The sequence below is a fragment of the Eschrichtius robustus genome, chromosome 16, assembly GCF_028021215.1.
Source record: "Eschrichtius robustus isolate mEscRob2 chromosome 16, mEscRob2.pri, whole genome shotgun sequence".
NCBI lineage: Eukaryota > Metazoa > Chordata > Mammalia > Artiodactyla > Eschrichtiidae > Eschrichtius > Eschrichtius robustus.
Window position 1 is genome coordinate 71,439,522 of NC_090839.1, and position 27,491 is coordinate 71,467,012.

At 42.1% G+C, this 27,491-nt stretch overlaps 1 protein-coding gene across 2 annotated transcripts; it reads right to left on the reverse strand.

Moving 5' to 3' along the window:
- CDR2 (cerebellar degeneration related protein 2) lies at positions 1-25,609 on the reverse strand. Of its 2 annotated transcripts, XM_068524322.1 has the most exons (5): positions 25,244-25,609; positions 16,425-16,537; positions 3,900-4,048; positions 3,478-3,642; positions 1-1,931 (listed from the first exon to the last, which is right to left on the reverse strand). In XM_068524322.1, exons 1-5 carry the CDS (start codon positions 25,320-25,322, stop codon positions 1,073-1,075), a joined length of 1,365 nt encoding a protein of 454 aa, XP_068380423.1. In that variant the 5' UTR covers positions 25,323-25,609; the 3' UTR covers positions 1-1,072. The 2 variants fall into 2 exon arrangements, with proteins under 2 accessions (XP_068380423.1, XP_068380422.1); XM_068524321.1 differs by lacking the exon at positions 16,425-16,537 and having other exon boundaries at positions 25,244-25,331.
- Between the last annotated feature and the right edge of the window lie 1,882 nt (positions 25,610-27,491).

The following is a 27,491-nucleotide window of genomic DNA, read 5'->3' on the forward strand; positions in this document are numbered from 1 at the left end:
GTAGTTTTATTTGATTTTTAGAAAAATATACACAATAAATGGAACCTCAGTTCTCTTAAATAGTTTTAAATTAAAAGTATGCAAGTGAGAGGATGAGCGTTATTTCCACAGTCAGGACAGCAACACTGTTTAATAAAGTGGCAGACAGGAATTCCTGCGGCAAGTCACAAACATTTACGGGAATGGTAAGAAGTGAGTAGGAGCGGCCTGAGGCTGGCAGGCTAGCCAGCTCAGACAGCACAGTGCGGGTACGGGTTTCATCTCGCCCCTTTAGTCTGAATTTAAGAAAAGAATGATTTGCCTATCCTAACCACTACAGCTTTGAGTAGAAACATTTGAATGTGGGGAAGAGGCCCTCCAGGGCTCTAACAAGCTAACTGGGCCAACCAGAGCCTGCCCTTTTAGTTTGGTATTCAGTTAGACTAAAATGTATTAGGATTACCTGTCAGTCACAGTTCAACTGGTAGCCCATGTAACAAACTCAAAGGCTTGGAGTAGTTGTTAATGCCATGTATTTTGGATTAGGCCCCTGCTTTCTCCTGAACATTCTTCTTAATGAATTCACAGTATCCAACAGTGTTTGCAAAAGATATTTTCACTTGGCAGCCATCTGACTTCTACATAGTTTTGAGAAGTTAAGCAAGGAGGCAGTAGGAATTGCCTTAGCTTTGTTTCAGCTCTGCCCTTTCCCCTATATAATATACACTACGTATATATATATATATATATATACACACACACTATATACTACAGTTACTCCAGGCCTACTTCTCCAGGAGCACGTATTTTCCCTCCACTGGTTCTGGGGTTTTTCAAGGAATCACAACCTAATTAACACGCCAGCCAGAGGCCAGTTTGTCATGGGATTTACTGAGGAGCTTAAATGGAACTCGATTATACAACTGCCACCGGTAGCCACCTTCCTCCCTCGCTGTATGCATTTGCTAAATAAGCGAAGCAATGAGGCAAACGTCATGAGCAGCATCAGGCTTTGGGGTCTACACACACTTGTGTGAGTGGGAGAGAGAGGTGATAGGAAACAGGCCAATTAGTAGTGGAGCTGGCGGTTCACTTAGGAATGAGAAGAGAGAGATCGGTATTTTGTTCTCTGTTCGTCTATTTCCTGTTTAGTTTTCTTGATGCAGCTAAAGATCTCCTTAAAAAGCACTTTGTATTCTGGTGGCGTCGAGGTGGTGGGGGAACTGATGGGCTCTGGGGTGACAGAGGCCGGTTCCCAGCCAAGGGTGCCAGGCTCAGGCTGGGCGCTCACTGCAGCCGGGTCCTTGGCCCTGGAGGTCTGCACAGCCTTGTGGGACAGGGAGTCCTCCTCCTGCTGGCACTTCTTCAGCAGCTCCTCGTACTTCACCTTGAGGGCACTGTACTGCGTGTCCACCTCGTGCAGGAGGGAGACGCCCCTCTGCTTCACGGCCTTGGCCCTCCGGATGCAGGTCTCCTCGTGGCCCTTCACAATGTCGCTGCCCGCCAGGCTGCTCAGCACCGTCTCACTGCTGCTGCGCTTGAGAGGCTTTCTGTGCGCTTCGGGCACGGTCAGGAGCATCTCGTCCAGCAGGCTCTGGCTGGGCTCCTTGACAGGGACAAACAGAGAGTCCGGCACCAGCTTCTCAACCCCATTCACAAAAGGATGCTCCGACTGCAACATCTGCCGCATGCCCGCCACCTCGGCCTCCAGCTCCAGCGCGCGGGCTCTGCAGGCGTCCGCGGCCCCCAGCTGCCGCTCCAGCTCGCTGTTCTCCTTCAGCACCAGCCCACACTCCTCCTCCACGGCCGCCCGCTTCTGCCGCTCCAGGCTCAGCTGCGCCTGCAACATTGTCACTGTTTTCTTCAAGTGCTCGTTTTCTTCTTCATCAGGGCTTTGCTGACTTTGTAAGGAAGTGATCTTCTCGGCAAACACATGATCGTACACGAAGTGCCTGGGGAAAATGTCGAAAGAATCTATTACACAGGTCGACTGAGAATGCAAAGAGGGAGACTGATGATTTTTTGCAACTACCTATTTTTGAGGAGCCGTGACGTTGACTGATGTTTTGCCTGCTCTGCACCAGAGCAGTGGCTAAAGTGAACACATGTGAGAAAACACACGTTCTGTGACTAACTTTTTTTGAACATTAAAAATACTACAGAACATCCATTCCCAAAGACCAGCTGTACAACTGATACTGTTCGAGGAAATCAGAACAGCCAGTGGTGCTCAGTCTTGGCTGCAGATTAGAATCACCTGGGCAGTCTTAAAAAATACTGAAGCCTGGGTCCCGCCCACATAGATTCGGACCTAGCCGGTCTGCCATCTGGACTTGAGTTTTTTTTTTTTTTTTTAAAAAGCTCTTCATGTGATTCATAATATACAGCTAAGACAGAACCACTGCTGCAGTGATTTTTAAACCACAAACACATATCAGAAACACCTGGGCAGCCTTTTCCTCACACCTAGAGATTCTGATTAGGCCTGAGGGCGTCGCTGGTTTGGCAGTGAAAAGCCGCACAGGTGACCTGGTGAACGGTCGACGCTGAGGACCACCAAACGCACGGGCTGGTCTCTCGCCTCTTCAGACTCCTAGGCAACTTGTAACTGTACTTATTTGTGTGATTATTTGCTTATCTGCCTCTTCATGAGACTGAAACCTCCACGAGGGCAGGAACTTTGTTTTGCTCACCACTCCTGACATCTGGCATTAGCACCTGCCTTACAACAGGTGCTCAAGAAATAGTTCTTAGGGCTTCCCTGGTGGCGCAGTGGTTGAGAATCTGCCTGCTAATGCAGGGGATACGGGTTCGAGCCCTGGTCTGGGAAGATCCCACATGCCGCGGAGCAACTAGGCCCGTGAGCCACAATTACTGAGCCTGCGCATCTGGAGCCTGTGCTCCCCAACAAGAGAGGCCGCGACAGTGAAAGGCCTGCACACCGCGAAGAAGAGTGGTCCCCACTTGCCGCAACTAGAGAAAGCCCTCGCACAGAAACGAAGACCTAACACAGCCATAAATAAAATAAATAAATAAATAAATAATTTTTTAAAAAAAAGAAATAGTTCTTAAATAAAGATTCAACCTCAGAACTCTGTATTGTAAAGGCATTTCTGCAAGCAAAAAAACCTTCTGTTTGCCTGGATTTTTGTTTTACTGAATTTTCAATTTTTTTCTTCACTGGAATGTGAAATACAACCCCAAAATCTGTAGTCTATCAGAAGTACTGCACCTTATTTTAAAATAAGATTTAACACATTAAAAGCACTAAAATAAATACTCACGAGACTTTCAAAAATAAGTGTTCACAGAATTACTAATACCCAATAACTCAATCATTTGTATGTTTAAATTAAGTGGTTTTGTTCAAACCAACGGTGGTCTAATAGTCAAGTGGCATTTCCTAAAAGGGTACTTTTAATCTACTGGAATCCAGAATGTGTCAGTGACACGAGATGCTCTCCTGCTTGCAAATGCCACGGAAAGGCAGGCTCTTACTGGCGGAGGTCATACAGCTCTTTCAGAGACGAGAAGCTGGGTGCCGATTTCTCCCGGTCATGCTTCCCCTGGCTCCTTCTCCCTTGGCCAGATGACTTCAGCTCCTCCACTTGGCTCTGGAGGTGATCAATGTTGGTTTGTAGGCATTCAATTGTTTCAGTCAGACTGTGAGGAACAGACAGAAGCCAATTGCTGCTTGTCATATTAAATTAAGGGCATAAGCAGTGAGGAGAGATTAGCTGCCAGCCACTCAAACTGGGCTTCCATAATTGGAAAAGACTTCTATTTAATCTCTATTCTCCACAGAGAATTAAATTAAACCTTACCCCATATTGACCCAAACCCACTACAGCCATGTTCTATTCTAGTTTATACTACATGACTTCTCCTAGGGCTTCTTCAATGGATTCTAAAAACTTTACCTCAGAATCTTCTGCTGTGAGGCCTTGCTGTCAGCAACGAGCTTTTGATTTGTTTCTTCCAGTTCCCTTGCTGTGACATCTAATTGCTCATAAACCTTTGCGTGCTGTTCATTCATCTGCCGCAGAAGCTCCACCTGCTTGGTCAGATACTGGAAGAGATGATTGTGACTAGTTCACACGTTAAACAGATAAGATACCTGCAGCATTCCAGCACCAACTGTATCCCACAATTCAATTCAATTCTGACACTAACTGCCTGGAGTTGTAAGGGCTCAGTCCCACAAAACTGCCCCCAGTTCAGGTGCTGTTGGCAAGTCCCAGGCACCACCCGTACATTCAAACAACCAGCTGTAAATTTGGGGGTTCCCATGACCTCCCCTCAGGTTCAGTAATTCGCTAAAACAACTCACAGAACTCAGGAAAGGGATTTACTTACACTTACTGCTTTATTATAAAGAATACAACTAAGGAACAGCCAAAGGGAAGAGATGCACAGGGCAGGGATGGGGGTGGAGAGCAGTGCGGGGCTTTCTTGCCCTCTCCAGATGCACCACCCTCCCAGCACGTCCACGTGTTCACCAACCCGGAAACCCAGCTTCACTGCACAGACACGATCCATTCAATCACTGGCCACTGGTGAGTGAACTCCATCTCCAGTCCCTGACCCCTCTCCAGAGGCTGAGGATTGGGCTGAAAGTTCTAACCCTCTAATCATGTGGTTGGTCCCTCTGGCAGCCAGTCTCCATCCTATCATTCAGGAAATTCCAAGGGATTTAGGAGCGCTACACCAGGACATGGGGACAAAGGTCAAATATATGATTTTCATTATACCACAATACCACAGGTTTATTTTATGAAAAGAAGAACTTTAAATCTCAATTAAACTACTTTCCTTAATAAGAACTGAGTACAAGCCATCCTTTATACGCTTAGTTTCCCTAAAGCTCACCAACATCTCGTGTATCATAAGGCTGTTCTACTCTTACAAAGCACAAAACACACATAAAATTAATATCTGACAGGAAAATCTAAGTGAGACACGATAATCCCACAAGAGAAAAAGCATGGAATACATGATCAATGTTTAAACAAAAATATGTTTTATAGACATAAGAAAAGCCTAAAGAGGAGGATTTTAGATGATTTTCGCTTGAAAAAAATTTAATTTTTTTTCCTCTGGGTGAGAGATCCTGGACAAAGAACAGGGAAAAAATATTGATTTAACCAGAAAAAGATATTTTAACTTAGTATTATTCAAAGATATTTTTAATTCTGTGAGAATGTTGTCACCATAATCCTCCTTATTTGTGAGAAACTTGCCAGATTATTTATTTTGGTACTGCTAAGACTGCTTTCTAAATGGCCAAGGATAAAGGGGAATAGTCACAACCTTAATGCCTCAATGTTACGTTTCCTTGTTTCCCCTCCGACTCAACTCCACCTGAAGACGACGAAAGACAGTATATATTCCAAATGAAATAGTCACAATATTTCTCTGGGGCACAACCAGAAAGAGGAAAAAGGTAGGTCTGAAGCATTACCAATGACCAAATGGTAATAGACCAGACATGACTTTAAAAATACTTTTCTTGAGGCTTCTCTTATATACCTATACAAGTATTTGCAAAGCTAACAGACTTCTTTCACAGACTTCTTTCAAAGAAAGGGCTATATGACTTTCAATGGGCTCTTTAAATGGCAGTGGTGTGGCAGAGTTGAAAAAAGTATATGAGGCCTTTTTTCAAACTAGTTACATAGCTCGGTAGCAATGTGTTGAGAAAACACCTAATTCTCATACCTTCTCATCTGAAACTCTTGGCCAAGAGTGTTTTGGAAAATTCTTTAAATTTTAGGAAGACGACAAACACTTTATAACATCCCAGTGAGGGTTGGGTAGCAACCTGTTATCAAGCATTAATATTCTCATCAAAAGTATAAATAAAGATTATAAACAGCCTCACATGAGTTCAGGTCAGGGTTTGCTGTCAAATGAATTTGTTGCCTACTTAAGAAAAAAATCTTGTTTTTATAGAGCTTTTTGGGTTCAGAATTGAAAATAAATTGTGGATCCGTTAGTACCTACCCTGTAGGATTGAAAGTATTAAATGAGGTGGAGTGAGCACACAGCATAGCCCCTGTAAAAGCCTGTGTTTATTCTTCACTCCCTCAATCCCCACCAGTTTCTCCTAGAAGTGTGCCTGTAATCCTGCCCTCTGGCTGGCAATGTCCTGGTAGATTCCTGTCACTGGTAGGGAATGTTTTCAATCTCTTTGGAATACTGGAGTAGAAAAAGGTTTAGAACATAGGAATGTATATAATAGCTGCAGAAATTTTGCAAGCTACTTTATGTCAAGTATAGGATCTCAAGTATTCTTTGGGACTGATTCACAACAACCTAAAAAAAGTCTAATGCACAGACCAGACACTTAATTATTAAGTTACCACAGGAGCTGGGTCTGCCTAGTGATTGGAATAGTCGCATCCTCCGTAGGATACATCTGCCCCACAGAGGGCAGGTGGGAGGCCAATTCCCATGCAAGCCTTGGTGGGCACAGGATCAGAGAAGAGAGATGGCCTGATGGGAGGCAGCAGTACAGAAGCTAAGAGCACAGGCTGTGGGGTTGGAATTTGGTTTGAAGTCCTACTTTGCCATTGCTAACTGGGTGACCTCCTGTGAGTAACTTAGTTTTTCTAAGGTGAGATTTCCTCATCACCTACCTCACAAGGTTGCTGTGAGGTTAATATGAGGGAAGGGTTCAGCATGGTATCTCGCAAATGGTAAAATTGCTCGATAAGAGTAGCTATTTCATCCTTATCTACAGTTACGCGTTTTCAAACTTTACATGTGCTAAAATTCAACTGGGGGATTTATTCAAGTATAGGAATCTGGGCCCCTTTCCCCTAAAATTCTGAGTCAATGAGACTGTGGTAGAGCCAGGATTCTGCATTTTAAGTAAAAACCCCAGGTGATGTTAGTACAAGTGGTCCATGGATCACACTTATTAGAGAAATGTTGATCTTGGACATGGAAAATGCTGGAAGCCTCCCTTCCCCCAACCCAATGTCTCTTTCTCTTGGGTCCAGGAGACATAAACATTCACTTGGATCGACAATGATTCTTACGCTTAATGTACACCATTTCCCTTCTTAGGACTTAATTTAGTTGCAGTTATTCACAAAAATTAGGCTATATTTTAACTGTATCACAACAGCATTCTTTATCATGTTATATTTTGACATGTTCCTACAATCATAATTCCCTGAAGGTATTTACTACTTATATAATTGAGTGCTCCTTCCTAAATTCTCAGCCCACACAAATACTGATTCTCTACAGATGGCTAATCTTATCTACTGCATTTAAAAAACTTGTTAAAATGGATAATTTCAAACATATATAAATGCAGAAAAATGGTTTAATGAACCCTCATCTATCCATCATCCAGTTTCACAATTATCAATACACAGTCAATCTTGTTTCATCTCTACTTTTCCACTCCCCTCATCCCCAATCAATTTAAAGCAAATCCAAGACATCTTAATTTAAGTATACATATTTATATATTTCTAAGCGGTAAGACCTCATTTTAACCACAATTCCAATCACACTTTTAAAAACCCCAACAATTCCTTAATATGTTTCAGTGTTAACATTTTCCCATCTCTTAAATGGTTTTTCCAGCTTCATATGTAGTCCTTATTTCACCCTCAGGGGGTACCTTCATCTTGAAATTGCGGAGTTGCCTCCCTTTAAGGCAAGCTCCCCCTTCCTTTAGGGACTTTATTACCCAATCTCCCCTCTCCCAGGGGCCTCGCCTTTCCTGGCTGGCTCCATCTAATCCAGCAGCTCTTGACCTGAGGTCCACGGGTTGAATTGACAGGGTCCACGAACTTGGATGGGAGAAAAGTTACACCTTCATTTTCACTAACTTCTAATTGAAATTTAGCATTTTCTTCAATTATGAATGGAGGCAACAAACCACCAGTAGTATGAGGAGTACTTAGGACCTCATCACTTACAGGAATCACAGATGTTTCCATAGCACATGATAGTGGCTGCAGAAATCTTGATTTATCTCATCACTATTTGAAATGACAGTTTTTAGATTGCTATTAGATCTTGGTATTTAATGAATTAATAAACACTTCTATTAATATATCACAAATTTATTTTTTCAATATTTTGATAGTCATTTCAATATAACCGATTCCCTCTGTAATTTTATGTATTTCATGTATTTTAAGAGGTTCATCTTAGAGTCACGAGATAGCCAAAGGGATCCACAGCACAAAGGTGGCCAAAAAACTCAAGATTATCCTTTAGGCCTCCATGCAAACATAAAGGCTTCAGAAGCCTTTCTAGACCAGCCCGTCTAAAGCAACACCACTCCCCAGGCACTCTATTAATTTCCCTCAAAACACTTCACACTTAATAATAAACAACCAAATTGCTCACTTGTTAACGTCACAGTCTTCCTAACCCTCCTTGAAGAAGGGAAGGCTCTTACACATCTAGTCCATTTAGCACAATTCTTGATACACAGTAGGGACTAAACAAATATTGGCTAATGGCCATTTCTAGACCTCTCTTCACAACAGCTCATGCTTGGTACCACAACTCAGACTGCTGGAATGTCGAGAGCCTTCTTTCAGAGAGTTTGAGAATGGCTTTGGCTATAGCCCTTTTGGGAAAAGGCCCTATTAGATACTAATTCTTTCCCCTCTTGCTCCATTTATGGACAATTTCTCTGTGTTTATTCCCATGGCACAGGTATGCCTCAGCAATCTAAAAGAGACATTTTTTACCAGTCTCTCTTACATGGGCCCCAAGATATGTCCCTTTTTAAAGATATAATATTCAAATTAAGAGTCGTGGCCGACATAAAGGAAATAAGTCAATATGTAAATAAGTACAAAGAGGCTGTTTAGAAAACTGCAGTAGGTCCCCCTCATTTGATATATAAAAACCTGTAGGGGGAAAAAAACACAATGAAACCATTTAGGAAGAACTTGTGATATTTTGGTCTTAGAGGACTTGGTTTTAAGGACAATCTAAAGAATGGCAGGAAGCTGGTTTTCACGTGGTAGGAGTTTAATCTTATTATGATTAAATCAAAACTAATCAGAAAAGCCCTTCACTTCTCCACGAACCTGTGATAGGTTACCTAACAAAGGAATCTGACTAAATTGGTCAGCAACTTAAAAGAAAAATTTTTAGCTCTCTCAGCAAGTACTGATGTGAGGCCAGAGAATCAGAATCCATGTAGTCAGACACTGCTTTAAGGCTTGGCCTCCAAAACTTCAAATTAGTATTTAATCAAATTTTTTCTGATTCTGCAAGGAAATGGGTTAGCTTATTTTCTACCCTTCATTTAAAGGTATGGCTATGCTTCTCATGTTCTGGTTTTCTCAATTCAGAATCTTTGATCATAGCCTCAAATGAACCTGTCTGGATTGCCAAGATCCCAAAATTCAAGTGCCAAAAAGAGATCGAGTACAAAAGTATTTGTCATATTAAACAGGGGTGGGTGATGAGGGGATATTTAAGCTAAACAGTGGAGGGAGGGGAACATGGGGGTAGCAAAAACACAGGCAAAAATGTCAACTTATAGGCAAGAGTGTCAAAGTTTAAGTTCCGTGGGTTATCTCCCACTTGTCTTAGAATTGGTACAGAATGTCACCTCAACTAGGAGTAAAAGGTTCAGGTTATGTGAAAAAGCTATAAATAGGCCACCTTTACAATTGAGGCAAACTTTTGAAAAAGGCCAGCAGGATTATATTAACACCTGTTTGCAACTGTAGAACCCTGACCTGGAATGCTGGAAAAGACAGACACAACCAAACTAAAAACTCATAAGGAATGGAATGGAAATTCAGCTTTTATGCAGTGTTGGGATTATCCTTATATTAAGGATTACAGCCCAAATCCTCTGAATTTAGTATCGAAATGACCTTCCATAATACTGAAGAAATATTTCCCATTACCTTTGAAAAACTTCTTTCCCCTGATTAAAATATTATATTTCCCCTGAAGGAAATTTAGGAAAAAATTAAAAAGTATGAATATGAAAATAAAAACCACCTATAATCTCACTATTAAAAGCTTGGCTTGTTCTTAAGATCTATTTTCCAATAATTGAAAAGGATTTATTTTTTTCAGAATTAAGATTTTCATTACTAAAATTCTTAAAACACGGATAAACTGTGCAACCACTTATACTGTCCAAAATATATACACACACATAATCTCATCACCTCAGAACAACTCTGTACCAATGTCATGCAAGCATTCTTACCACAATTACACAGTGGAGCAAACAGGATCTGAGAGGTAATTCACAGGCTTAAAGTCCAGCTATTTGCTATAGAATTAAGGGCTTAAGTCGGAACATTCTAACACTGAGGCCAGAGCTCCTTCCACCTCCTTTCAAAATCTCCAGAGGTGGAAACCCACAGTTTAGGAATTATTGGAAGTGCTTCGTAAACTGCTTACCTGTCCTCTGTTAAGATACTGATTTGAACAAGTATTCAGTGATTACCTACTATGTTCCAAAGACCATGAATAAACACAACAACAGCCTTCAATGTTGCAACGGAAAATGGGGAGGTGGCAGGGGGAGAGAAAGAGAATAAAACAAATCAAGACATAAGTGTAATATATAGTAGAATATCGATAAATGTCATAGGGGAAGCACAAAATGCTTTAAAATTTCCAAGGAAGACATGAGCTTTTGAAAGAAGGGACACCTCTAAGGCCAGACTTCTTTGACTCCTGTGGGGATAATGCAGGTTTCCAAGCAGAGAAGCAACAGAAACACAAGGCTGTGGGCTGCTCACACAATTGTAGAAAACTTTACGAGAATCCGATTGTGTCTGATGTGTCAGATCTCATTACTCTCCAAAGCTTCTCTCCACCCCCTCATTCAGGAGAGAAAAACTTGCTCTGGAATCCTGAAAAATTAGATGCTGAGTAAAAGCCACACAGGCTATAGGCATCTTTGAAGCCAATCATTACTTTCAACGTTTATTTAATCATTTTTTTTACATTAAAAACAATGCCTAACAAAATACTAATTTTTATGAGGACTGTTTGAAACCCGTTAACAGTCTTTGAAAGCATACTTGTAGTTCTACTGAGAAAATATCCTTTCACAGTTTCCTAGTTGTCTATTTCCATAATGAGTCACAGTTTTGGGGATTTTTTTTTTTTTAACATCTTTATTGGAGTATAATTGCTTTACAACTGTGTGTTAGTTTCTGCTGTATAACAAAGTAAATCAGCTATACGTATACATACATCCCCATATCCCCTCCCTCCCACCCTCCCTATCCCACCCCTCTAGGTGGTCACAAGGCACCGAGCTGATCTCCCTGTGCTATGCGGCTGCTTCCCACTTACTATCTATTTTACATTTGGTAGTATATATATGTCCATGCCACTCTCTCACTTCGTCCCAGCTTACCCTCCCCCCTCCCCGTGTCCTCAAGTCCATTCTCTACATCTACGCCTTTATTCCTGTCCTGCCCCTAGGTCCATAAGAACCATTTTTTTAAAGATTCCATATACATACATTAGCATACGGTATTTGTTTATCTGTTTCTGACTTACTTCACTCTGTGTGACCGACCCTAGGTCCATCCACCTCACTACAAATAACTCAATTTCGTTTCTTTTTATGGCTGAGTAATATTCCATTGTATATATGTGCCACATTTTCTGTATCCATCCATCTGTTGACGGACACTTAGGTTGCTTCCAGGTCCTGGCTATTGTAAATAGTGCTGCAATGAACATGGCGGTTCATGACTCTTTTTGAATTATGGTTTTCTCAGGGTATATGCCCAGTAGTGGGATTATGCTGGGTCGTATGGTAGTTCTATTTTTAGTTTTTTAAGGAACCTCCATCCTGTTCTCCACAGTGGCTGTATCAATTTACATTCTCACCAACAGTTCAGGAGGGTTCCCTTTTCTCCACACCCTCTCCAGCATTTACCGTTTGTAGATATTTTGACGATGGCCATTCTGACTAGTGTGAGGTGATACCTCATTGTACTTTTGATTTGCATTTCTATAATGATTAGTGATGTTGAGCATCCTTTCATGTGTCTGTTGGCAATCTGTATATCTTCTTTGGAGAAATGTCTATTTAGGTCTTCTGCCCATTTTTGGATTGGATTTTTTTTTGATATTGAGCTGCATGAGCTGCTTGTATATTTCGGAGATTAATCCTTTGTCAGCTGCTTCGTTTGCAAATATTTTCTCCCATTCCGAGGGTTGTCTTTTTGTCTTGTTTATGGTTTCCTGTGCTGTGCAAAAGCTTTTAGGTTTCATTAGTTCCCATTTGTTTATTTTTGTTTTTATTTCCATTTCTCTAGGAGCTGGGTCAAAAAGGATCTTGCTGTGATTTATGCCACAGAGTGTTCTGCCTAGGTTTTCCTCTAAGCGTTTTATAGTGTCTGGCCTTACATTTAGGTCTGTAATCCATTTTGAGTTTATTTTTGTGTATGGTGTTAGGGAGTGTTCTAATTTCATTCTTTTACATGTAGCTGTCCAGTTTTCCCAGCACCACTTATTCAAGAGGCTGTCTTTTCTCCATTGTATATTCTTGCCTCCTTTATCAAAGATAAGGTGATCATATGTGCATGGGTTTATCTCTGGGCTTTCTATACTGTTCCACTGATCTATATTTCTGTTTTTGTTCCAGTACCATACTGTCTTGATTACTGTAGCTTTGTAGTATAGTCTGAAGTCAGGGAGCCTGATTCCTCCAGCTCCATTTTTCTTCCTCAAGATTGCTTTGGCTATTCGGGGTCTTTCGTGTTTCCATACAAATTGTGAAATTTTTTGTTCTAGTTCTGTGAAAAATGCCATTGGTAGTTTGATAGGGATCGCATTGAATCTGTAGATTGCTTTGGGTAGTATAGTCATTTTCACAATATTGATTCTTCCAATCCAAGGACACGGTATAGCTCTCCATCTGATTGTATCATCTTTAATTTCTTTCATCAGTGTCTTATAGTTTTCTGAATACAGGTCTTTTACCTCCTTAGGTAGGTTTATTCCTAGGTACTTTATTCTTTTTGTTGCATTGGTAAATGGGATTGTTTCCTTAATTTCTCTTTCAGATTTCTCATCATTAGTGTATAGAAATGCAAGAGATTTCTGTGCATTAATTTTGTATAGTTTTGGGGATTTTATCCTAGCGTTTTCACCAGTTCTGCACATTCTTCATCTACTCTGAGTAGCTTGTTCCAGGACCATTTTCTGGCTGATTTAAAATTTCTCTGGGTTGGTAGGATAAGAGCTTACTTTTTGGTTTTCAACTATATTTTGCTAAATTTAAAAAATGATCATGTATTACTTTTTGAATCAGGAAAACTCCCAATAAACATTCTAAACAGTCAGTTTAAAACTTGTACAAGTGATTCCATTTGTGTAAAGTTCAAAGACAGGCTAAACTAATCTAGGGTGTTAGAATGCTGTTTAGGGGGGGTGGTGACTGGAAGAGCTGATAATGTTCTCATTTCTTATCTGGGTATTGGCTGCATGGGTATGTTTATGAAAATTCTCTGAACTATATACTTAGCATTTGTGCCTTTTTCTGTATGTATATTTCCAAAAAAAAAAAAAGTTTACTTTAAAGAGAAAAAAAAGACATAAGGTTTGAATTAAGGAAAGAGTCCTTATAAAGTTTAGGGGGCTCCGAAAGGATATAATGATAAGAGGCACTATACCTATTGCAAGGGTCATCTTTTAGTACAGAATTAGGTTCTTCAGCTGCCTGGTTACTTTTACAAGAGCGTCAGGCTTTCCTTGTTGTAGACTACTGGAGGGAGACCTTGGAAGTCTGTTGTGATCTGCAAGTCTGCCTGGGCCCAGGTGTGAACCAAACAGGCAGTAAGGCTGGTCTGTGGGAGGCCTCTGGCTGGTAAGCGGGCTTAGTCAGAACTGCCATTTCATCTCCCTGTTTCATCCCATTCCTATTGACTTTCAGGAAGTGATTTATAAAAAGAAAGAAAGAAGAAAGCCAACCATAATGGCAGAGAAGAAATCTAAGACAGTGTTGTTCTTAGTCAAAAATAGCTTTGGATAAAGAGTGAAATGTTGAAGGCTACAATGCTTGGATCTATGAACCAGTGGACCACGTGCTCTATTACAGAAACAAGAGATCCATGGAAATGTTTCTGGAAGTAATCCAGGCTAAATTTATTTAATTAGCTTTATACATATATTTAATTGTATATTTATTTAATCATTAAGGTCTGACCTGGATACTTCATTTCTATTATGCTTTTCAACATCTTATAAGAATTGGGGGTTCGGGAGAGGTGACTGCAGGGGCCAAGGAACCACATCCGTGTAAAAACTTGATTACAAACATTTTTTAAGGAAAAAAAAATCTTACAGAAGACTTTAGATAGTGGAGTGTTATTTGTAGATTTGGAGACTCTTCAAAGATCTTTGGATTTTTTTCAGAATGTCAATGATCTGTTTCAACTGTTTAATCATCTTCAATACCACAGAAAAGAAAATAAAGGTAGAAAGACAGGTAACTTAGATCATAAAGTAACTGTGTTTGTCATCTCCTATAGTAACAAATAGGCATCATTCTCTAATTATACAAATATTTGGACTTTTTTCATCTATATTTGGAAAATGTGCTAAAATAAGCATTATAGTATTCAGTTATAGTGATTTATAGGTGCTTTCATGGAAAACATCAATACAATGTATTAAGACTATGTTTCTACCCAAATACAAATAAATGTACCTCACGGTATACGGTAATCTCCATTTATATGCCCTAGGACCACTCTATGAAATTTTCCAATGAGTTGAAAAACAACGTCTCTGAAGCAAAACAGGAATGAGTTCCTTGATCATGTATGACATTTGGCTACTTTAATAGTTTTAAAATGCCTGGTTTTCCTGCATTTTTAGGTTTCTGCCCAATTCTATTCAGTTTTGGGTATGGCATGTTCTATGCTCTTCTGATATAGAATATACCAAAAATGATAGCTGGTGACCTCAATATCATTACAAGATACACCTTCCGAGAATTATAAAGGTCTATTTCAGTCACATCGTTGGCTAAATTCATAAATCCTGATGAAGGGGGGAGGGGAATCTATTGTATGCATCTTAATTATGGCTACTATGTAAAATTATGGATACTGAAAATAAATTTGTCTTAGTTTTGATGATAGGCTTATTTGTATTCAAAAACTGAAATCTGTGTAATTTTGATTGAAGTCAAGGACAATGTTATTCCACGTCTTTGCATTTCTAGCACCTGGTTCAATATATAATCAAAACTCAGTAAGTTCTGATCATGATGAATGGCTTCTGTGTTCTAAGGTCTTTTATATTTTTCTGCACATAGACATAAGAGTCCTGGTTCTACTGTACCAATTTTTTTTTCTTTTTTCTTTTTTATTTATTTATTTTTGGCTACATTGGGTCTTCGTTGCTGTGTGCAGGCTTTCGCTAGTTGTGGCGAGCGGGGGCCACTCTTCATTGCAGTGCGTGGGCTTCTCATTGCGGTGGCTTCTCTTGTTGTGGAGACCAGGCTCTGGGGCCTGCGAGCTTCAGTAGTTGTGGCACGTGGGCTCAGTAGCTGTGGCTCGCAGGTTCAGTAGTTGTGGTGCACAGGCTTAGTTGCTCCACGGCATGTGGGATCTTCCCAGACCAGGGCTCGAACTTGTGTCCCCTGCATTGGCAGGCAGATTCTTAACCACTGTGCCACCAGGGAAGCCCCTACTGTACCAATTTGAGGAGAAGGAGTTGTAGTTTAAGTGCAATGCTTTTTGGGGGTGGGAGGGTAGTTTGGGGCATGAAGTGTTCTAATGGACAATTGTTTGGTTAATATCCATAACTAGCATCTTTACAGTCACCTGGCCTACACATAACTGGGCTACTTTAATGGGACTACTTACAAGACAGCACCTCCATTTTAAAGCCTTAATCTAGCATCTTTCATATTACGAAATGAGGTACTACAATTTTAAAATTTTTCATCAAATTTAGGATGGTGTTTGGTTAGGGGGAAGGGATGCAGCCAAGGAGGGGTTATAGAGGGAGTCTGAACAATGTGGATGGTTTTCTTTCTTAATCTGCTTGGTGGGCACACGGGTGTTCACTGCATCATTCTCTTGTACCTCTTCGCAGATCTCAAATACTGCATCATTCATTTTAAAAAGAAAAAAGTGAAAAACTAAGTATAATATTCACAGCTTTATTTTGCTTCACATACTTGTAAATACTGGACCATTTACTTCTAGTACACTTCACCAAGGGTGAAGAGAGAAATTTCTTTCATCATAGCAGACTTACATGTTGGGAAAGCTTAAAGAAAGTAAAAGTCAACCTCCACACACTTCCCAATGGTTCTTTATTCTAAAAAAAGTGTATATTAGAAATTAAACCCTGCTTTTAATTCCAAGTGTTATTTTAGTTTAATACGATTGGCGCCAGAGCAGCGACAGACCACACCTCAAAGGTAGCTCTCCCGCTGAGTAAATTACCTCAATTTCCTGTAACTGTTCCTGATTGGTTGTGTACATCTGCTGAAGAGAATCCTCCAGCTCTGTGTTCCGATCCAGTAATGTCTTCCCAAGCTCAGCAGCAAGTTGGAGATCTAGCACAACAAGTAAATCTTAGAACAGTGCAAATGATCTCACTTTAACATTTTATATAACCCAGTCCTTTATTTTAAGAATGAAACAAGACCCAACCCAACATATAAAGTTTAAGTCAGATCCCAGTGGAAGGTGGAATGGCACAGAAGGAAACCTGGATTCTACTTAAAATTCAGTTGTATTAGAGCCTTTTACCAGGTAATGTACTCTTGATGTACCCTTACTTGTAAGACGTGAAGAATAGTGATATTCACTTCTTTAGGAATGATCATTCAGCACTGTGACATCTAAGATCATAATTACTTGCTAATGGACTGGACTTAATCATATCCTGATTGTCTACTTTTCTGGATGGACTGTTAAGCCAAAGTACAGGCAAACCTTTCAATAGTCTCTAAAGTTCCCAGGAATCTGGCTGCTGTGAATGCAACTGTCAAAGCAAAGTGTGTTGTTACAGATCCTGACCTCCTAAGTGGACTAAAAATTAAGTCACAAAAAAGAAAACTATTGATACATCAGTGATAAGAACATTGCCGCAGGTCTCTCTCATTTTTATCTGTTTCTCTTCATGTCCTTCCTCAAGATAAGCAAACCAGATAAGCAAAGCAGCAGTACAGTTTGTGTGGTAACTCAGTCATAGCTCATACTTTCATTTAGCAAAGAACCATATTTCTATTTTAAACCTCATTTTTCAAAGCTCTCTCCTCTTAGGCATATATGCACGTAAGACAGGATTTGTTTGTTATAAATCCCAGAAATAAAAATTTAGTGATACAAAAAAGGACAATAGTTCTAACACAGGTGACTGAAACACTTATCTGCATAGTAAATTTCTTTGAGAGGTCCTTTGATATAGTGGGAAACGCACTGAACTGAGTAGGAAGGTCTGGGGTCCAGTTCTGATTGCCATTTACCAGGTTAACACTTTCAATATAGTCCCTACATTTAGTATTTTGTGTAGAGAGATGACTGTCCTGTCAATATGATTCTGAAAATCAAATGAAATAATACATAAGGAAGTACTTTACAAACTAAGCTGCAATACACAGGCAAAGTTATTATTAGTATTCATTGATTCACAAATGAATGATTTTGTTGCTAGGCACCATGCTAAGATTTGGCTAGAATGGTGAATAAATGGTTGAATTTCCTGCTTTCCTGACACTCTCAGATTAATGGGGGAAGGCAGACAGCAAGTAAGTAAATAAACTTGCAAACTGTGATAAACACTGTTCATCCATACGTGTATGCATAATTCAATAATAGCAGACACTGTTCTGGGGATATAGGAATAAACTCAGCTAAAAAATTCCCTGCCTTCATGGAGCTTATACTCTATTGGGAGAAACAGCATGAAAAAAATATATACTAGATAGCAAAAAGTGCTAAAGAAAAAACAAAAAAGGAAGGAAGGGGGCAGGAAGAGTATGGATGTGGGAGGTTGAAATTTAAGAACAGGCGACAAGGGCTTCCCTGGTGGCGCAGTGGTTAAGAATCCGCCTGCCAATGCAGGGGACACGGGTTCGATCTCTGGTCCAGGAAGATCCCACATGCCGCGGAGCAACTAAGCCCGTGCACCACAACTACTGAAGCCCGTGCGCCTAGAGCCCGTGCTCCTCAACAAGAGAAGCCACTGCAATGAGAAGCCCGCGCACCGCAACCAAGAGTAGCCCCCGCTCACCACAACTAGAGAAAGCCCGCATGCAGCAGTGAAGACCCAACGCAGCCAAAAATAAATTTATAAAAAAAAAAAAAAAAGAACAGGCGACAAGGGTGACATAAGACTCAAGATGTGAAGGAACTGAATACGTGACCCACGTAGATCTACTTAGGGGACCGGCATTCCAGGCAGAGGCACACCTGGCAAACATGACTGGGGCTAATAAGGAGGCCAATGAGGCTTGAGGGGTAAGGGTGTGTGTGTGTGTGTGTGTGTGTGTGTGTGTGTGTGTGTGTGTGTGTGTGTGTGTGTGTGTGTGTGTGTGTGTGTGTGTGTGTGTGTGTGTGTGTGTGTGTGTGTGTGTGTGTGTGTCAGTAGGAGACAAAGAGGGGTGTGTGTGTGTGTGTGTCAGTAGGAGACAAAGAGGGGTGTGTGTGTGTGTGCGTGTCAGTAGGAGACAAAGAGGGGTGTGTGTGTGTGTGTGTGCGTGTCAGTAGGAGACAAAGAGGGGTGTGTGTGTGTGTGTGTGTGTGTGTGGCAGTAGGAGACAAAGAGGGGCTCCATGGAACCCAGTGAAGGCTTTTCACAGGATCACTCTCTCTGGCTGTTGTGTAAATAGATGGAAAGGGACGAAGGTGGAGGGAGGGTGACAGGGATATTGCAATCATCTGGGTGAGAGAAGGTGGTGGCTTAGGCTACAGTGGCAGAGATGGAGATGAATAGAGGTGTAGGATTCTGGATATGTTTTGAATGTAGAGCTAAAAGGATTTGTTAATCAATTGCATGTGGTATGCAAGAGAGAAAAAGGAAAAAACCTCTGGGTGTGGTGATAACGTACAAAGGATCTACTTCAGAAAGGGAGGTCACAAGGAAAGTCTTTCTTAGGAGATGTTTTAGCTAAAGCTTGAAGGAGGAGGATCTCACCATGTAAACGCCAGGCAGAGGCCCTAAGACGGGAAAGAACTTGGCACACTGCACAGCCCAACATAAAGCCAGTGTGACGGAAGCACGCTGCGGGAGAGTGGTATGGGAGTTGGAGGAGTACGCAGGGATCAGATCACACAAAATTTTATTGGCCATGGGAAAGAAAGTTTAGATTTTATTCTAAGTATGATGGAAAGTCATTTCACTTAGTGTCGAAAAATATTATTACTCATTATGAAAAGAGTGAACCTCGCCACATATGATTTTAAAACAATTTTTAGAGGTTGACAAATAAGGTTTAATATTTATTCATTACACCAATATTAAAACGTAACCTAGAATAAGTGGTAAAAGAAAAGCAACAACTTTTGTTACCTGGTACTGTCCGTCTGAGTGCATAATTAGCATTGTGCTTGGTTAGTTTTCCCTCCTTAGGAAAAAACAAAGCAGCAAAACCCGCCAAACACCACTATTTTAAAACATTTTACACCCATTTAAAATAAAACCTTATACTTTTGTTAGATAGGTGTTAAAATACATTCTCTTGTGATTTAAATATTAACAATGTCTATTAATGTACTTAAGACTTCAGATACCAAGTCTATGAAATAACATCTTGTATTCACAAGACATAAAACCCTTTACAAACCATTCAAAGCATTTAAGAGACATTAATGTTTTATATCTTTTCAAGGTAGTTAGCCGAGATTTTCAAATGAGAAGCACAAAGATGCTAGGCAACCTGACCAAATCCACGTGGTGAGTCACAAGCAAAAGATAAACCACTGTCAATTCTAACTTTCATCACAATTCTCTATTATCCATATCCACACAATTTAAAGTCTATTGACAGAGATGTCCATATACTTCTTTGTTTAAGGTAGAGAGTACAAATCTTCCTAGTTGAGGTACTTAATCTTTTCACTTGTTTTCCTGGATGGCAATGAGAAACTAGAGTTGAGCTCTTTGGCTTTTACTGCCTGCGCTGCCAGTGAAAGCATATACAACCCCAGGCAAGTTAATATCTTGTTTTCATTAAGTGAAAAAGGAACTAAGTACAGCTGAGACGTTCCAGAAATAATTATTTTGTACTCAGAGGGTATGCAATGTGTATACATAGCCCCACATAGGAACCACCACGCTGAATTATTAAGGACAAAGCATATAAACATTACCTAGACATTACTTAAGTCTCTCCTGGCCTGCTGTAAAGGAGTGAGTAATTCCTCACTGGGAGGGACGCGAGACTCACCAAAGATATTCTTATCTAGCAATCAAAACCGGAGCCAAAACCTCTTCCAGAATAAAGACTAACTTGAGACCACTTCAGCTATTTTCCTCAGTCAGGAAACTACCTATGCTACTTAGTACCAGCCAGGAGCAGCTTTCCTTTTCCTGCTGCTGCAGAAAGAGATGCCAAGTATAGCACTCTTCCAGTAAATAGCAAACAGAGAAGAATTTGAGACTTGTCCTTATCGCAATCCTTATTTCTAGTTAAACAAAGCCCCAGCCTGGCTCAGTAACCTGAAGTCTCAGTCTCCTAAATATTTCATGGGATGTTTAGGACAGAATTCTGGCAAAACAAGTCTCAACTACAAGAAAGTGTCTGTGAAGTCACACTGTATAACAGGATATTACTTCATCTGTTAGTTTAAAGACAAGAGTCTTTTTTGGTCTTAAGAAAAAAAAAAAAAGTTTATTTCCTGTTGTGTAGCATCTGGCTTCCATAACCAAAAGGAGCCAAAAGCTGGCAGTGAGCCCAAGAAGGTTTTCTAACAAATTAGTGGGGGGAATGGGAGAATAAATGTCCTTTATTTTTAATTAACACATAAAAGAAAAGGAAACAATATAGTTTTGAAGCCTTATGCACCTGTTCATCTCACCTTACAATAAGGATTTTCATTAAGAGGTTGCCTTTTCTAAATCCTACTGAACTGGCATAGGCAGCCACTAAAAATACCACAGATTAACTGCAGGCTTGAGAACCGCAACTTTTCAATACCTTCATGTTTAATATTCTTCCACTAGTCAGTCTTTGCAAGTGATAATAATCTATTTTAACAGTGTAAACTGTTAGCTGTAAACAGATATTCTACTCAGCCCTATGCTCTAGGCAAAAAATTAGCTCTAGCAGTCAAGTGATTTTTTTAAAAAAGACCTTCCTTCCAGAATTCTGAAATCTTTAAATCCCACTGCTATTACAGTGGGATTCTTACAGCTATTCTAATAGCTATTACAGCTATTACAGTGGGATTCTTATTTTACTTCAGTTTTTAAAAAAACACAAGGATGACATATTCCCATGTTAGCTGTAGTCTCTAGCAGTAATTCAATAACATTAAGGCTGAAAGCTTTCCCTATTGCTAAACCAAATGCGTCATTTGGTGATGCTTCTGTGCAACCCCTGTTGCCAACGTAACTATAATTGGGAAAGCAAAAAACCTGAACATAAACATCAACAAAAATGATGGTGTCAGTTTTAAGGACCAATGATTCAGCAAATTAGTTGCTCACATGGAAAATGTACTCCTCTTAAAAAGAAGTAGAAATCTTAGGATTCCTTTAAACTAAGATTTCATTTGCTGAACCATATAGTAGAAACCCGAATCCTTACTCTAAGCTTGCACAGCTCACCAAATGACAATTATAATAGCAGCTGGTCTAAAAGAAAACCCAGTCTCTTAAGTCTTTTCACCTTGTTCTCAGGGGCACATTTCAGAGCTAGCACCATCATTACCTGCACAGGAGGCTCCTGCTGTCCCAGAAAGGATCTCACCCCCAGAGACCACTGTCAGTGTCCTCACTGTGCCAACTCAGCCCTCTGACAAAAGACAGTCTCTTCATCAAAGTGTTTTATAAAAGCAAAGGGTTTTCTCCTTCTGCCTGCACACAGCTTTACGTGTTTCTAACAAAGTATGAATGGTAGTCCAGAGCCTTCCGAGCTTAGAAACTTTCAGCAATTTTAATTTTTAAAAAGAATGCCCCAAGCAAACTTTGGTACAGAGATTCAGTCTACTTAAATAATGCTTCTATTGCTAAAGGAAAAAAATCTGTAGTTCTATGACTTTGAGAACAGGATCTTAGTTGTTTTAGCAGCTCTCTCCAAACAAGGCTCTCTCAGTAAAATTAATAGTGAGGATGTTAAAAAATGAACAGACATATGTCTGCACTTGATAAAATCCCACTAGATCTGCTTATCAATCTAAGAGGACAGACCTGCTCCCAAACGTTATGCAGCAGCAAAATTATCTAGTGAGGGCTCTCCCTGTGCCAGGCACTACATGTAGTAGGCACACACCAGGAGGTGGCGTCTCCTCCAGTCAACAGGTTCCTAGACCATCAATAAGTAGGATCCCGCCTATCCTATCTTGTGGACAGGCACTGTGGCCCCAGTGCCTGGATGAACAGCTGGCACAGAATAAATAAAAATTTTGAGAAATTAACAAATTAAAAAAATCCTTTAGAAGTTTAGGAGTTCTTTAACATATAATTTAATGAAACTGGGACAAAGATACCCTTCTATTCACACTATAGCCTTCATTCTTTTACAGGCCATACTCACAGTTATGATTGTTGGAATTTCACATCTATTCCTACACTACACACTTAAACTAAGTTATGACACACAGGGTTATGTCAAAGTCCATCGTGATAACAGATGTAAAAGTCTTTTGAAAAGCACAGAACAAATTCCAAATGCAAATTGGCATTAAGGAGGTTTGGACCTGTGCTCTTTAAGGTTTCATTAAACTTGAACACCTGATGACTTCATTTCGATCAGAGGTTAAAGAGTTCCACATCTAACCCCAATATGTTGCATTTGCTCCTCAGTAGATTGAAATATTACAACCAGTTGTTCCTAACAACCTCCCGCAGGGGGAAAGTGCAGTGTGAACTAAGGCACCTGATGGAAGAGAGCCATGAAAACAACAATCCTGTGTGAGTGCCTCAGTTCAGTTCAACAAATGTTAAAATCGAGCTTCTATTACGTGCTAAATATTGTGCTAGATTAAAAAAAAAAAAAAAGAGCCTACACAGATCTACACTTTCTAAATACAGTAAAGAAAACCATTTAGCTTTGATTATAGGACAACCTGCTTAATTTATTATAGGGAAATGTTGCAAGTGCACAATGGCTGCCTCATAAATCCTGGAGAAAGTTTCAAACTAGGCCATCAATCCTTAGGGGGAATTCTGAAAACAGGTTAAAATGTAAGACAAATTTGCCTTGTGGATGCTGTGAACATGATGGCAGATACTGCCCTGCAGCCACTGAATAGCTTAGACTATATAAGCGTAATGGTGAACTACTTTGGTTTAAGTGACAGGCCACAACATATTGATTTAAGAAATCACCTTCCAGGGCTTCCCTGGTGGCGCAGTGGTTGAGAATCTGCCTGCCAATGCAGGGGACACGGGTTCTGCCTGTCCAATGCAGGGACACGCCTGGTCTGGGAGGATCACACATGCCGCGGAGCAACTAGGCCCGTGAGCCACAACTACTGAGCCTGCGCGTCTGGAGCCTGTGCTCTGCAACAAGAGAGGCCGCGACAGTGAGAGGCCCGCACAACGCAACGAAGAGTGGCCCCCGCTTGCCGCAACTAGAGGAAGCCCTAGCACAGAAACAAAGACCCAACACAGCCAAAAAATAAATAAATAAATAATAATTAAAGGTGCTAATAATTACAAAAAAAAAATCACCTTCCCCCAGAAGAATTCCTTATGTTTCTTTTCTAAGTACGAGTCATTCAAGCCTACATTCTTTCTTCCCCCCAAATTCAATGGTTAGCAGGAACAAACACCATGGCCATTTACTATTCAACTAAATGAGATGTTAATTTTTTGTGCAAGTTAGAGCGAAAAAGTTGATTTACACAGAAGAGCTGAAACAAGATGCCTGAAAAAAATTCCTGAGGATTATTCAGGATTCAGTATAGTGGTTGAGAAAGTTTGCTCTGGAGTTTGGAGAGGAATCCTAGCTCCCCCAATAACAGTATCTACTTCTACCTCTGAAACTTTGTTGGATTAAACGAGCACCTGTGTGAAGGGCGCGTCAGTGTCTGGCACACAGACGCTGTTTCCCAACTGCAAGTCCCTGCTATTAATAGGCAAAAAGCTGGGTGGCACTGGCTCCAAACTGAGGGCCACTCTAAAGTTTTCTCTGGAGACAAGAAATCCAAGACAGGCCAAGACAGGAATGCCTGTTTTTAACTAAAAAGCTAGGGTGCAAAGTGAAGGAAGTGGCAGAGGTAGAAGTGCCCTCAAGTCATCTCACTTGGCATCCGGTAAACTACTCTGCATAAGCAGTTTTTTTTCGCCCCCAACAGTCTAACACCAACTGAAAAAGCTGTAAACCAGGTGGTGAAGAAGAGACAGGGTTTGGGCAGTGACTATGATGACTCCTCATTCTGAGTGTGTGGGTTCAAAAACACTGCTGTACAGCAGAAACTAACACAACATTGTAAATCAACTATACTCCAATAAAAATTAATTAAAAAAAATACTTGCTCCCACACATAACTTGAGGGAAGTCATTTGGCCGCTTTAGCCTCCGCTTTCCCCATCTGGAAAATGGGGATAACACGAATTACTCTCTCACGGAGTTATTGTGTCTATCAAATGTGTGCAAAGGGCTCGGCACGGTTCCTGCCACACAGCACTGCCACCCGGGTACTTAACACCTGCATCAGCTCACATTCGCTGGTAGCCCCGGCTGTGGTTCCCCCCGGAAGCGGAGGGGAAGCGGGGCACGAGCCCGGTAAGGGGCCTCCCCTCTCTGCTCCGAGGAACGCCGTGGGGATTAAATCAATTAATCCGGGGAGAGCGCTTCAAACGGTGCCTGGCGCCCGGTTAGCACTGCACACGCAGTAGTGGAGGTGATGATGCTAATGATGCTGACGCTGATTACCGCGCAGAAGCCTGGGCCCCGCAAAGCGGAGTCCTCCCGGGTGGGACGGGCAGGCGCGACAGTCCCAACGCCAGGTGAGCACCAGACCTACCCCGCCCCTGGCATCGGCGGGCCCCGAGCAAAAGCAACTTTTTAAGAATTTCGCGGCCGGGAGGAGTAGCCTCGAGCCGGCAGCCGCCCCGACCAGGCCCCGCCTGGCGATCGCGCCCTCACCTTGCTGGAGGTCCTGGTGGTCGTACCACGGCTCGTCCTCTTTCATCTCAAACTCCTCCACCAGGTTTTCCGCCAGCATCTCGGCCGGCTCTTCCAGGGGCAGCGGCCCCCGCCGCCGCCGGCCCGCCTCAGCCGCTGCCCCGGGCTCTCCGCCGGCCCCTCCGCACTCAGCCAGAGCCGCCCTCTGGCGGGACCCGCCGCCGCCGCCCAAGTTCCGCCGCGCCGCCCGACCACAGCCACCCGCCGCCGCTGCCGCAGCGGGGCGGCCCGCAGCGCACGCCGCGGACCAGCTTCCCGACTCGCCCCGCGCTGCCCAACGACCCCAACGGCCAGCGCCCCGGCGCGAGCGCACCAGCCGGCGTTCCAAGCCGGCTCCTCACGCCGCAGCCGGGCCCAACGTGGCACTTCGGCAGAACCCTCCCAGACCGGGGCTGCGATTCAAACCCCCGGCGGCGCCTCGGCCAATCGTGAGCGGGCCGCCGGCCGAGCGGCGGCGACGTCGTCCAATCGCTTCTCACCGCAGGCCCGCGGTTCGCCCGGGCTCAAGGGCAAGCAGCCAATGGCGACTCCGAAGGAAACAAAGGAGGCGGGAAAAGGCGAAGGGGTGCGGCCGAAGGCCCCGCCCTCTCCTCTGCTTTGAGTCGCTTCTGGGCGTGCGTTCGGGTTGCTGGGGTGTAGAGGTGGCGGCCTCCGCGGCCCCTGTGATGGGTGTCCGGCCGATGGACGGGCTGCGTGGGCGTGAGGGGCAGGAGTCCGGCCTCCGAGCAGTGGGCGGTTGCGGGCGGGAGGCGCGAGGAGTGCCGGGACACCGAGGTCTGCTGCCCCGTCGGCCCCTACTGGTCTTTTGGCTCCCAGATTTGCTCTGCTTAGTGCGGGGAAATTGAGGGTCGGTCGGAAGTTTAGAGCAGTTAGCTGTTTTTTCCTTGATATGTGAGCCTCTAACCCGCTGAGAATTTGTTCTCACTCCCCCTGAAATGGTGGGCCTCAGACCTACCTGAGCATCTGGGGGCAGTTGAAGCTAAGTGCACAGTTAAGCATCTGAAGTCATGACGTTACACCTGGAAAGAGAATGCAGCCCGAGCACTTGATGGCCAGCAGGGCAGTGAACGCTGTTCTCCACAGACAGTAACAAAATAAATACGGCTCATGGGTTGTGGCTTTTACCATCATCGTGCAGACAAAACACAGAAATTCTAAAGTAGGGTGACAGACCAGAAGGTCAGTGTTCTCAGCCTTGATGTAATGGTAAAGGTACGGCTGACAGAAGACAGCTTAGAGTAGAATGCCAGCCAATAAACGTGGAAGAGATAATAAAAGAGGAATGGTAAACTCACAAATCCTTTTCTTCTGAATCCAGGTATACTAAAAGGTAAAATGTAACTGATCTACTTTTTATTGCTAGGTTAAGAAAGAAGCTAGGTCCCCTGTGTAGCCTGTACTGCCCTGGTTGTCAATATTCTGGTAGAGATATTGTTAGTCCAGAGCCAAAAGAATATAACTAAAACCAACTATCTTAATTTACAAGTAAGTCACTACAGAGAAAGCTCTTTGGAAAGAGAGATGATTGGATTTAGGATTTGCTGATGGTGATTTGTGGAAGCTGAAGGGCTGGAATCATGCCTCTGACCTTCAAGAGACTCATCTTTCACAGTCACTAATCTGCAAGATTGAAAGTGCTTTTTCTCCATGGCAAAACTCCTTTTGACTCCGGGTCAAATGGGAAACTGTATTGAAATGCTCTTTAACATTCTTCAAAAAACAAACACAAAACAACAACGAAAAAGAACGATCTGGAGAATTAAAGTTATTGATGATTTTTTTAATTTTTTATTTATTTATTTATTTATTTATTTATTTATTTATTTATTTATTTATTTATGGCTGTGTTGGGTCTTCGTTTCTGTGCGAGGGCTTTCTCTAGTTGCGGCAAGTGGGGGCCACTCTTCATCGCGGTGCGCGGGCCTCTCACTATCGAGGCCTCTCTTGTTGCGGAGCACAGGCTCCAGACGCGCAGGCTCAGTAGTTGTGGCTCATGGGCCCAGTTGCTCCGCAGCATGTGGGATCTTCCCAGACCAGGGCTCGAACCCGTGTCCCCTGCATTGGCAGGCAGATTCTCAACCACTGCGCCACCAGGGAAGCCTATTGATGATTTTAAATGGCAACCGCCCCCCCCAACACACACACAAAACCCCACATACCAGACTTTATGCCTTTTAGTATTAGTGTGTTCTTTTTAAGGACACTATTT